Here is a 13,058-nt window from a genome sequence, read left to right on the forward strand (position 1 = left end):
GTTAGCATCAAGAAGGTACATGGAAGCACCGAAGAATCTCAGAATTAAGAACAGAAATCATTCATGCATATAAATTATGTTAACACTAAATTCAGTAACAAGACAGCAGTGTATTCCAGCTGAATTTAATTTTTACTGCAACCCTCCATCTTCATAAGCCGCTACCTTTTGGGATTGTGCAAGGTTCCCCTGTGTAAGTGTTTAAAGAAAATTAACATGATTTTTTTTCCTTTTTCCTTTAGTCAAAATCCTTTTCTAGTGGCTGCATTTGGTGCTTGTTCTCTTACAAGGCAATGTAACAACCAAGCCTTTCAAAAATGTGGACGTTCAATGACTACATCTGATATGGTTTCAGAAGTTGGAACAGCTTTTAACAAACTTTTTGAAACCTGAAGCCAAAGCAGCAGAGTGGAAGGAAAGGAAGAACAATGGCTACAACAGTAATTACATTTACAGTAGAATATACATAAGTAATGCACCCTTTCAAGTGCTGTAGCAGCATTGGTATGCTAGGTAGTTTTTTTTTTTTTTTTTTTTTTTTAAGAATAGAAAAAATGATTAATGTAGATAGTTTTTTAAGAGTTTGGAATACAGAAAATGTTTTGGCTGAAATATGCTGTAGTTGCAGATCTGTTATATAATATAATAAAACTAAAGTGAAAGTATTCCTCTGTTCTTTTTCATAGTTATTGAGCAATAACTAAAGTGTGTGTGAACTGCAAAAATGCACTTGATACTTAAGAAGAAAGTAAAATTCTTCCACCAGCTGAACTGAATTTCTTGGCTTGCACCAAGGTTGTCATGATTTTGTTATTAGACTCTGTATCTAGAATTAGCTACTGCACTTCATTTTTCTCCACATTAATATTTTTCCCCCTTTTTAAAGATGCCTCTTTGGAAAGGGAAAGCTTGGGAGTTGCTTTCAATTTTGAATGTAATTGGTTGCCTTTGCCCATTCTTAGACACTGAGGCAGCAATATATGATATGAAATTCTTGCTCTTCATTTTTCAGAGAAAATGAGGCTCTCGTTTTAAAAAGTAGAGGAGGGGGAACCCCCTTAAAATAAGGATTTACTCTAGAAGTGTTGGCATGAAAGGTAGGAATTATGTTTAGCTGAAATAATTTACTGTATATTCCATCTACTGCTCTAGACTAAAATTGAATATGGAACACAATGTGAAATGTAATCATTTGAAGAAAAGGTACTAGGTGTGGTGAGGAACTAGTGATATTTAAATGGTCAAAAATGTCAGTGGTGGTAGAAGGTTGAGTGCTTTTATGCCAGCTCAAAACAAGTTATAACTCAAACTGCTGGAGTAGAGCTCTGAGCACATTACTGTATGTATGCATATGTGGCTATTTATTGCCAGCATAAATAATAATTGAGGAGCCAGAAAGCGGCACTTAATTATACGATGTTAGTGCCATGCAGGCAGTCAAATACAGTTAGTCCACTAGGAGACTGTACTGGGCCCAGGGGATAGAAAAAAAGTGGGGATGGTCAAGCCTTGGCTGTAGCAAGGTTTTTAAAGGCTTTTGCTGGATCATCATTTAACAAAGGCAGCACTTTAGTGTCAAGGAGGACAGGTCAGCAGTTCCATGTGTGTCTTGCTGTTTGAGTAGATGCAGGCAGGAATAAATCAGAAGTTGAGAGATTTGTGCAGTATGGGTTTCTTAAACTTCTGGACATGCAGTTTAATATTGGGGTAAAACTAATTTATGGGGGGGAGTCAGAAGTAAATTTCTTGAAGTTTCAGTAAGTACCAACTTACTGTCCTATGGTTTAGCCTATAATCTAACTCAATGTGCATATTCATTAGAGCATAGGGACTAATTTTGTAAACTATCTACTACAGTAATTATTAGATGTTACATATTCATTTAAACCATTTTTCCAGTGGCCTATTTCTAGAATGGAGTTTAGTACCCTATATATTAGTCAGATTGCACTTTCACATCTTGTAATAACTTCCTTCAGTGAACACATTAAATCAGAAAGGCTCTTCTGAGTAGCTCTGGCCCTTATAATTCATATTTTTGGATGCACTGTGACTACTACCTCACCCCCAATGCATTTTTGTTTTTCTTTCTAAACTGGTAACCTATTTTTAAAATAGGTTTTTATGTTTGCTCATTTTATTCTGTTGGGGTTCTAAGACTTTTAAAATTAGAGCAGTTGTTTACTCCTAAGAAAAGGCTTTGCAGTGTTTTACCAAAGCACTGGTTTGTAAACTATTTTCCTGGGGAACAGAAGCTATTGTCGTTTTCTCCCCTTGGAATGACTTTTGAACTCTAATTCCTAAAATCAAAAAGTTACAGTTTTAGAACAGTTGTTGAATTGATTTTAAAATGAGGTTTTTGTATTTGGTATGTAAGAAGTATTATTTCTAAATTACATTTGTAGGGAAAGCCAAATCAAATAAGACCTTTTGGGTTTTTGTTTTTTCAAAATGAAATTGCTTGATATCAGAGGTCAGTATAAATTTCAATTTGCCTTTGTTTTAACTATACACAGAAGTAACTTTGTTATTCACCATTGTATACAAATTGTTACAAGTTAATTTTAAAAGATTCTGGAAATGTAGCAAGTTTCTTTCCATAGGAAATAAAACTATAGCAAATAAAACAAAACTGTCGTGTACTTTATTTGCAGTGGCTTAGTCACACAGCACCCACAGTAGCTGAAGACACTTAGCTGAAGATGATTTATCCTCCGTACCCATTCACTTTTATTACTGACAGAGTTGATACAACTGATAATTTTTATATGAACGGTATCGTGTGTAGAGCTGGCTGAAATGTGGGATCACAAGAAATTTCTAAATTTGATTTTGTTCTGGGGCTCCCGGGTGTGTACCAGGGAGCCTGGAAGCCCTGACTCAAGATGGGTTTCCTGGATGACTTCATTGCATGATAGGACTGCCACAGACCCTGGAAATCCTGTGGTCTCAGTCTGCCAGGGAGCCAGCCAGGTTTCCATTGTAACCCTGCCTGTGATTCAGTACAAGCCTGAACTTGACTCACTTTCATGAGACCCTTTAGCATTTTGTTGAAAAATTTCCAACCAGCTGTGTGTGTGCGCGAGAGAAACTTCCCTGCCTTCTGTGCCAGTACCCAAAAATGGGGCAGGAAAACTGCTTGGTAGTGACCACTGCTTCTCTAGTCAAAGAAATGGTTAAAAAGCAAATCTTTAGCCTTTTGAATACATTAGATTACTTCTGCTGGGACCTGTATTTTCAGAGGAGATCATTGTAGATCATCTAAAGTTACTGTCCCCCTCATATCCTTTCACAAATTGCTTTGTTTAAACACTGAAGAACTCCGTACCGACTTCCAGATAATAGAATTTGAATGTAGACCTTTAACCCTATGCTGCACTACCAGTTACCTAAAGCATCCAGTTTTTTGTTTGAATATGAACGTCAGTACCCTCTTTGGGAGAGGCACACTATCCTTTTGGGATGGCTAGAAAGTATAAAATTCAGTGTAAGCAGCCTGGCTTAAGTATAACAGAAAGCTGGTCTCTGTTCTTTTCAAGTTCTTATATTGCATCTAAATTCTAATTCCAACTCGGCCAATGATTTGCTGCAATGTCTTTGGAAAGTCTATTAACATCCGTTTTCCTTCATCCCCAAAAGTATATACTTCCCTTACAGAGGTGGTGAGAGGATTAACGATTCAGCGAGAGAGGTACTATACACGTTAAGAATTGATTTCTAATGCTGATAGTTCCCGAGCTTTCTCCACTACCATTGTTAGGGAACTGTAACTTATTTTGTGCAAAAGTGAATTAGAAATACCTGTGGCTGTTTCTGATTCAAGGTGCCTGTAAGTTGATAGCATGTTTTACTTAACCTGGTTAAAGGCCTCATAGGCCCTAATCTATGTTATCTGATATGGAAAAAATCAGAAGTTTAAGAATTAGGCTTGTTCTATGCCTGTGAAATGTTAAAGCTTAAGGGCAAGAGAATATTTACCTCCCCCACCACACTTTTCCCTCTATGCCCTGCCCACATTTTGCCCCTGTGGCTGGTTCAGCAAATGGGTGTGGTGAAGCTGGTTGCAAGCACACACTAAGTAGGGATAAGGGAGGGTTTCCAGCAGTAGAATACATTGACTAGCTCCATAGAAAAGTTCCTAGTTGTCTTTTAGTAAGTGGAAGCCCTTCCCACCCTCCTACCAAACCCATTCTTGAAGTGAGAGCTGGTTTCTTTACAGGTTAAAGAAGAACTCAGAGCAACAGTCTACATATTTTAAATGCTTGTTTTCATGGTGTCTGTTAATTGTAACTTTTATATTCCTGAGCCTAGAGCTGGAGGTGCTTATGGGGAATCTCACTGGACGAGACTGAGGTCCTGCTCCTACTTCAAGTTATGCAAGTACAGACCCTTTTTTCCTTGTCTACAGTGGGGAAAAAATGTGTTCTTAATAGGCCCTATGTCGGTGCAGAGTGCTGCAGCACCTTCTCTGAGACTTTACACAGGTCTGCACTAGCAGATTAGGCTATAAAACAGTTTAATATTTTAGAATAGTGTAGCTGAATTTAAAAAAAAACACTTTTTAGAAGAAGCCAGTCCTTAGTTTCTAAATTGCTTATGTTCCTTTTCCCATTAGGATGCTGGCTTCTCTGCCCTCACAAACAACATACTGTTCTGTAAGATCGGCGCTTTCAACATGTCAGCTGCAATTCAACTTTTTATACTGCTGGGCTGAGGAAAATGCAAGCTGTTTCTTTTTTAAAGGAAGCACCTGTAGTTCATCTTTGCCATGACCTGGAATGCCATGGGAGACTACAGATGGCCTAAGTGGCTTACTTATTTATATACTTTAATAGCAGTGTTTTATGGAGGTTTAAATAATGTAGAAGCCTGAGTACTATATAAGTGGGGGAAAAATTCAAAAGCAACTTAAATTTCACTGATAGTCAAGGGGAGAGGGGCCTAAGTCACTTAAAGCACTTCTGCTAATTTTACCAAAAACTATAGGAGTAGTAACCTTGACAGCATCAGATGCTGTCCTGGGGCATCCACTCAAAGAGGGAAGTTGAGAGGGGGGAAAAAAAGCTGTTGGAGAAAAGTCTAGGTGCTGAGCTAGCAGATGAACTGGAGCCTGGGTAGGAAGTCAGGTGCTAAAAGAACAGGATAATAAAAGTAGGGGAGCAGAAAGAAGGAAAATAGAAAAGGTTTCAGCCTAGGAGAAGCAGAAAAAAATAAACGTGGCTCCATGAGCGGACACTCCTGGTGAACAGAAGTAGAGGGAAATAAAATCTACACTATAACAGTACCAAGGGGACAGTAAACAAAAGAAATAAACAATTCTTAGATGAAAACAGTAAATGAGGGACCCACCCACAAAGGGTACATGAACAGGAGAATGACTGTTTGAACTCTGTTGAAGAAATACAGTTCAAAGGTGCCTAATGGACACACAAGGGCCCACTAGGTGAAAAAGGTACAGCCCAAGGAACAGCAGCTGCAAGGAGCACTTCCTTTGGAAGAGAAACAAAGAACAGGACATGGAGCTGGACTTACAGCCAAGAAGAGGAAAAGTTGATTGTTCTCTTAAGTGACACAGTATAAGCGCTTTTGTTAACGTGTTTGGTATCTGCACAGACAAGAGTAGCATGTACAAGCTCACAAAGGTTAATTTGTTGGTAGCCTATAGTTTATTATTATGATTATGGGGAATCTCATTGGAAGAGACTGAGGCTCTGCTCCTACATCAAGTTATGCAAGAACAGACCTTTTTGTCCTTGTCTGCAGTGGGGGAAAAGTGTGTTCTTATGTTGTATATTTTTTAATGCTCCTGGTACAATTTTGGGGTTTTCCCTTAAATGTTCTAAAAAAAATTAGTCGTTCCTTTTTGTCTTGGTTGCCCCTCTACCTCTCGTCAGTAAGCCTAGCTCGGTCACCACATAGGCTGGCTCCAGTGGAGTGGGCATGAATAATCAGCAGGAGCAAAGGGAACTTCTGAGCTGCACTCTGTTCTGACTACCTATAGAACATGTACCTATTTAAAATATGCAAACCTGGCTCATAAGCTAATTACTTGGATTATAGATCCCATTTTTACAGCTGTTCAGTTGTGTTAATTGCTGCATTACTTGAACAAAACCACTTATGTTACTACCAGCTTATTTCACAATACATGCAGAAAAAAATCAATGACTTAAAGGGAAAAAGCAAGTTGTGGCAAGCAGAGAGGTATTTAAGTTAACATTATTTATTAATAGACAGACAAGTTTCTGCAGGGTTCCTTTTGATTGGGAAATAATTAATTTACAGTTGTTCCTAAAACATTCACTGCGACATGATCAGTCCAATCATGTTCCTGTGCTAGATCAGCTGCCGGTTTCAGGTCTTTGCTCTTCTCTTCGTTGATCCACCACTTCCCACGTAGAAGTAGTACCTCTGTCCTGTAAGAATAAATAAGTGGGTCAAACCCAGTAATTTTTTTGATTACACACAGTACTTTGTATCTGGTTAAATTATTTAAATCCCTAGAACCATAACCCATGCCTGAAGTAGCCTAAGTGAACCTGAAACATTCTGTATTAAACTCAAACAGCAAAAATGCTGATTACATTTAAAAAAACAAGTAGGTACTTGATTATTAGTTGTATTTCCAAGCTTCAATAGCATTGCTATTGATCAAGTTTAAAAAAAAAAGTGGTCTATCTTACTTTGCGTTAAGAGGCAAAGACTGAACAATAATTTTTCAAAATGATGGCTACATTACGGGGGGGAGTGGACACTCAGTTTAAATTAATTAATATGGCATTGACATGAGAAAAATATTGCAACTTCAGTTCTGAAACATTGTTGAGACCATATTGTGTGATAGGAGAAGTATATTGGATTAGGTGATGAAGATACTCTAATGCCTATTGTTTTAAAAAACAATATTTAGTGTGTACCTTCTCCAACTAAAGTCATCAGAATAGGTTTTCATGTTTATAACTTTTGCAGAAATAAAACAAAATAGGCCTCCTTTATGGCCCCTAAATGAAAATAAACTGCCTAGTACATTTTGAGCTCTTTAAACTTTAAAAGAATGATGCAAGGTTGAATATTTTTAATAAAGTATTATCTTAGTATAATAGTCCAACTAGTCACTTCTGCCTCCTATTATTACCTAGCCATTCGATTGCAGTTTTGGGAAATAAACTGAAAGTGCCTCTGAAGAGTTCAACAGGCCAGTAATGGAATTTTCAGATCTACCGAGTTTGACTGGTAGTCATGAGGGATATTTAAAGTAGTATGCAGAATTAAATACATATAGAACAGAAAATTAGAGTTTGATACATGAGCAGATTAAACATAGCAATAGGTTATTTAATTGTCAGCATGAACTGTGTTAGTCAAAAGAATTCAGTTCTATTAAACCTGAAATAAGTTTTTTTACAGACTTAGAGAAATGTGAAGTACATGCCAGAGTTACTGGATAATCTTACTCCGTTTTTTAAATAATGTAACTTTAATTAATCTGTTTGTATCAGCAAGAAGAGTGAGACACTGGACGAAATCCGTACCTTCAGTATCTGAGCCAATAAAGGGACAAATCTTTTTGTAACATGATATTATGTAAATCAGATTGAGGATAAATTTTTAAAGAAGTTTGAATATTTTGATAGTTTAAGAAAATAAGCTTTCAGGAAAAAAGGACTTTAGTGATTTAATGGAGGCTAAATTCAAATTAATAAAGACAAACTAACTTATTAGCATTCTAAGACTTCGAATTTGGAATTTTCCTGGCTCTTCTTTAGTGCAGGTACTATCAAGATTATTTTTTTTAAGTGGTTACATTTGACAGATTCCAAATAGTTCTTACATTCTTAATTTAAAAAGACAGCAGGAAGATGTCTCACTTTATAACCACGGCTGTCTCTACATGAGGCTTTTTTATCAGTAATTTCCCACCGCGGGTCCCAGTAAAAGTGCTGGTGTAAATAGGATTCAGGTGGCCACCAGCATCTTTTCTCAGCAACATTCCTGCTGTTGCTGAAACAATGGGATATTTTTGGCACAAAAAAGTGCAGGCAAGGCCATACAACGAATAATTTGTGGGTAAGACTTTGTCAATATAGCTCTACAAGAAGTTTAAATGGAAACAAGTAAAATAGCATAAAGTGTCTGACCAAATCGATCATCTGTTTTAGACTGTAGTTTCTTAAATAGAAATTCATCTGTGTCACTGCTAGTGCCAGTTCTAAGTGATGAGCCTCAAAAGTTAATTGGCTCAGTTTTGCAGGGGATGTCTGACTGTAGCACAGATTTGAATACTAGTGCTACAATTACAGGGCTGAAGCGTTGAAAAGGACAGTAAGGCAAGAGGAATGGGAGGCGCAGTATTGGATTGAGGGAGAGTAGGTAAGGTCTTGAAGGTGAGAAGGCGCCTCTTGAAATGATGGAAGAAGAGAATGAGCCAATTAAGATGTTTTTTTAAGGGGAGATATGGCTGGAGAAAGGGGAAGGAAAAATAATTCAACAGTGGCATTAGGGATAGACTAGAGGCAGAGAGAAGGGCTAGAAAAGAAGGTGGCTACAAGCACTTGGGACAGTGCAGAAGGAATGGAGCTATTTAAGTGAGGGGACTGAGGTTGCTTTTCACAATGACTTCTGGGGGGAAAGCCCCACCTTCCTATCCAAAACCAAAGTTAACGAAGAACATGAAAGATCAGTGCAAACAGTGTCCCCGCTTCTTGTCAAGCCTACTCCAAATTGCTACCATTCTACATCATAACCATTGCTGGCCCTTGTTTAATCCAGCTAAAGGGCAGAAGGGGATTTCAGAACATGGCAGAGGATGTTTTAACAGCTAAATAATACGCTCTCAGTAATTACAGAAGTAGCCATAGCTACCGTAGAGAGGTGCGGGGAGAATATAAAGCTAACCGATTGATCGTACATGACCACTTCATTTCTACCCACTACTAGTCCAAATGCACGCAGCGTAGAGCACAGTACTGAGAGATGCTGACAAAGGGTGTGAAAAGGGCAAAAATAAGTGCTGTCTGACACTGGAGAAAGTCCAGAGAAGAGCAACAAAAATGATTAAGGTCTTGAAAACATGACCTATGAGGAAAGCTTTAAAAAATTGGGTTTGTTTAGTCTGGAAAAGAAAAGACAGAGGGGACATGATAATTTTCAAGTACATAAAAGGTTGTTACAAGGAGGAGGGAGAAAAATTGTTGTTCTTAACCTCTGAGGATAGGACAAGAAGCAATGGGCTTAAATTGCAGCGAGGGTGGTTGAGGTTGGACATTAGGAGAAACTTCCTAACTGTCAGGGTGGTTAAGCACTGGAATAAATTGCCTAGGGAGGTTGTGGAATCTCCATCATTGGAGATTTTTAAGAGCAGGTTAGACAAACAGCTGTTAGGAATGGTCTAGATAATACTTAGTCCTGCCACGAGTACAGGGGACTGGACTAGATGACCTCTCGAGGTCCCTTCCAGTCCTACGATTCTATGAATTACTAAAGGAGTTGCAAAGACAATATTTTCTCAAACCTTTACGTTGATTCCAAATGCAGCAAGGTCTCGCCGCAGGTTGTCACAAGCCTGCAGAAGGGGTTCTCGCTCCAGCAATAGCTGCCGTCTTGTCTCTTTCTCTTCCTGTTTTGTTTTCTTTGCTAGAATGGTACCTTCTTCCACCTGCACCGCTTCTGTTGCTCCAGGCATAGCAAGAGCATAATTCCGCACCTTGACACGGAAGCTCACTAGTTCATCAATCACACTGGAAAGCGTAGCTGAATTTTTGTTTTCTGGAACAACCTATAAATCAAAAGCAGCAGCATTAAAATATTGCATCAGAAAATGAGTTAAGCAGTATTCATTCAACAGAATAATCTCTGAAGTAAGGCCTTGTCTACACGCAAGGCATGTGTACATTGCAATCAGGAGTCTGATTATAGCACAGGCTGGCATACCTCCACCAGCTTTTATCAAGCTAACACAGTTAAAACCAGTAGCGTTGTTGCAGTGATGCAGCCTCTACAAGCTGCCAAGGATCCTGGGAACATACTTGTATTACATGTTCATGCCATCATGTCTTCACTGGTATTTTGAACTGTGCAATCTAGACTAAAGCTGGAGCAGGTAATGCTAGTCCATGCTGCAATCACACTTCTGCTTGCAGTGCAGGCAAAGTTGTAGGGCTTTAGCTATACTTGAAGCAGTTATAGTGGTGTAACTGTGCTTATGCTAGTGTAACTTATTCCGGTACAGGAAGGGGAATGAGCTATACTGTTGTGAGGCACCTTTGCACCAGCATCTTATCCATTTCCAAATCCCTCCTTAAGACTTGACTTTCAGATGCCCACAGAAACTTCCAACATCCAACAACGACTAGGCAGGTGGCAAACAGACAACTACTCCGGGCTTGTCTAAACCGGGAAGTCATTCCAGAATAGCTATTGCTGATTAACTCCATCTGTGGACGCTTTTATTCTGAATTAACTTAATCCACTTCCAAAGGGAATGGATCTGGCATGTTTGTAATAGATCCAAACAAACTGTCATCCCTTTATCAAGGCATCATTTCCATTCAATTACAACAAACTCTCTTCCAGAGAAACCAGGCACAGAGTTCTCAGTGTTCTAATCCTACCTCACACCAACATCTTCAGCACCACCTGAAAGCCCGAGAGAACCCATACAGTATGCAAAAGTTCAGAAAAGCGTATATCTAGCTAGGTACAAAGGGCACAGAATGCAGATGAACATGATTCCCCCAAATACAGTATGTCACCAAAAACCACAACAAATGCATAAAGCAAATGTGTGGACTAATAGCCAGCTCCTAACATACACAGCTGATCAGAAGCCAAATACAGAAGCTGCTCTAACACACACAGTAATACAAAGGAACCACCTCAATCTATGGCTGAAAAGTTACTGCTTTTAAAAGGCTTGTGTGTGTATATACTATAAATAAATAGATGTTTGTCTGAATCCATAAAAAAATTATGATATGGATCTGCTACCTCACAAAAGGAAATTTGCTCCTTGTTTAGAATTGAATAGCATCTGCAAATTTTAGGACCTACAGAAAACAAGCCTGGAACAGCTCTCTCAGCTCCTGTCCCATTTATTTTTTAAATATATAGTATTGGATTATTGCCTTTGGCTTTTAGCGTCTCTCCGCATAGCACTCTTGCATTGGCGTTTCACTGGTTTCCTTTTCCTCCCCATTTCTACCTTATCCAGTACTTAAGGACCTCAGTCACAAACATATTCTTGTTTCACGCCCCAAACTCGTTTCCACCGCACCAATGCCGCAATAGAAGAGGCACAGGAATATTCAAGAGCAGAATTCAGCCCATACTTTGTTCTATACTGTTCAGCTGTGTTTAATTTTCCTTCTCTTCTAAACCACACAATTTACATCTGTATCAGTGCAGATGCTTCCCTCGGTGTTTCTGCATCAGTTACAACAATCAGAACCACGAGTTTTACCTAGATTGTGCTTATATTTTTGTAAAATGTTCTGTAAGATGTAATGCCGCTGCTGTTACTATATTGTTGTTATAATACAAACAATAACACCTATGATAGATCTTTAGAGCGGTTTCATACCTGTCTGTCTCCAAGAGATATTCCAACAGTGTTAAAGAAGTCCTCTATATAGGAAAGCATGGTTCCATACACAACAGGGCTGCTAGGAGATCCACCTTCCTGTTACAAATCACAAAAACAAAGCTGGCTGACCAATACAGTTTATTGCAGGCCTCAAGCTGCCAATATATGGTTTGAAGTCTATGGCCTTGACTACCTGGGAAAATTTTTACCAGTTATGCTAGTACAATCCACCCATGTGGAGAATTATTCTGGTAGAAGAGTGGGATTTTTTTCAGTTTCACTTATGTCATTTGGGAAGGCTTTTAAGTTAAATCATAGACACTCCTATACTGGAATAAGAGTGTCCACGCCAGGGACTCATAACTATCACATTTTAAATTCCTGCTTTAGGTTATTAAAAATAACCCACACACCCTTTTCCATGTAGACAAGGCCTATGAGCATGAAGAAAAATGAAAACTAAATTAACAGCTGAAGGTTTTTCAGGTTAATTAATTACATCAACTGCTTCAAACGTCACCTTTTGTCATGCTGAATTAGGCACCGTGAAGGCCATTTTCAGACACCCTGGCAGTATTTGGCTGCAAGACAGTGGTGGTCGCCCGAGGAACAGCATTTGTAAACATGGATGCAGGCACATTTTCTCCTTTTATATTTACCCAACATGAACTCAACATTCAAAATTAACATGGCAAGAACAGGAGAAAAGATTTATGGGGACTAAGGCTGGCTAGCAAAAGGCAACGGCAAAATATTAAGTTAGAGACCGGTGTGGAGTGAGGTGCATCAAAATGAGGTATTTGGTGAGGTTTTATTTAACATCTTCATTAATGACTGGAATAAGCCATAAATAGCTTGAAATTTGCAAAGGACACTAAACTGGAAGGAGCTAGAACCAGAAGCCAGGAAAAAAAATGCAAATGGATCAAGAGCGATTAGGAACATGGGAAAAAAGCAAACAATGACATGAGTTCAGTTTAGGGAAATGCAAGCACATAGATTAGCTGTGTGTGTAGAGTACAGGGACTATCGACTACATGTGTAGCTACACGCTGCAGTGAAAGGCAGATGGTGTCCACACTTGTCATTGCGGTGGCCACACAGTGGGGAATGGCTCCAGCAGCAAGATACTACACTGCTAAAAAGAGTAGTGTTGACGTTGGAGGCACTGCTTGGGCATACAGGGAGCCATGTAGGATACATCCCCTAAGGTTCTGGCATGTAACGACACTCTACTCGCCTAAACCGGTGCCTCACCATCCATGCTGCTGTTTATATCCAGGCTAGGAGGACGTGCAGGGTATGTGCTACTCTGCACACTGCCATAACAACTGTAGACGTACCTTCAGAGGAAAAAACCCAACTCACCGATACTCCGTAGGAGACAAAACATGGAAAATAGTAATGTTCAAAGAGATGCACAGAGCAGTCAAGTGTAACTGCCCCTGGAATAGTGCATCCAATTCTGGGCATGACA

At 39.0% G+C, this 13,058-nt stretch overlaps 2 protein-coding genes across 12 annotated transcripts in view; one reads left to right on the forward strand and one right to left on the reverse strand.

The window, feature by feature from the left end:
* Nucleotides 1-537, forward strand: part of NAXD (NAD(P)HX dehydratase) — a 75,692-nt gene extending 75,155 nt beyond the window's left edge. For all 5 annotated transcript variants that reach the window (XM_024206165.3, XM_024206182.3, XM_024206158.3 and 2 more), the window contains one exon: nt 243-537. In XM_024206165.3, coding sequence (XP_024061933.1) covers nt 243-393 — 151 coding nt within the window. In that variant the 3' untranslated portion in view covers nt 394-537. The remainder of the gene's footprint in view (nt 1-242) is intronic.
* A 5,675-nt stretch (nt 538-6,212) lies between these two features.
* Nucleotides 6,213-13,058, reverse strand: part of CARS2 (cysteinyl-tRNA synthetase 2, mitochondrial) — a 68,155-nt gene continuing 61,309 nt past the window's right edge. For all 7 annotated transcript variants that reach the window (XM_026647502.2, XM_026647497.2, XM_026647494.2 and 4 more), the window contains 3 exons: nt 11,579-11,677; nt 9,512-9,775; nt 6,213-6,416 (listed from right to left, as the gene is read on the reverse strand). In XM_026647502.2, coding sequence (XP_026503287.1) covers nt 6,342-6,416; nt 9,512-9,775; nt 11,579-11,677 — 438 coding nt within the window. In that variant the 3' untranslated portion in view covers nt 6,213-6,341. The remainder of the gene's footprint in view (nt 6,417-9,511; nt 9,776-11,578; nt 11,678-13,058) is intronic.

The sequence above is a fragment of the Terrapene carolina genome, unplaced genomic scaffold (assembly GCF_002925995.2).
Source record: "Terrapene carolina triunguis isolate 2854851 unplaced genomic scaffold, T_m_triunguis-2.0 Scaffold21, whole genome shotgun sequence".
Classification (NCBI taxonomy): Eukaryota; Metazoa; Chordata; order Testudines; family Emydidae; genus Terrapene; species Terrapene triunguis.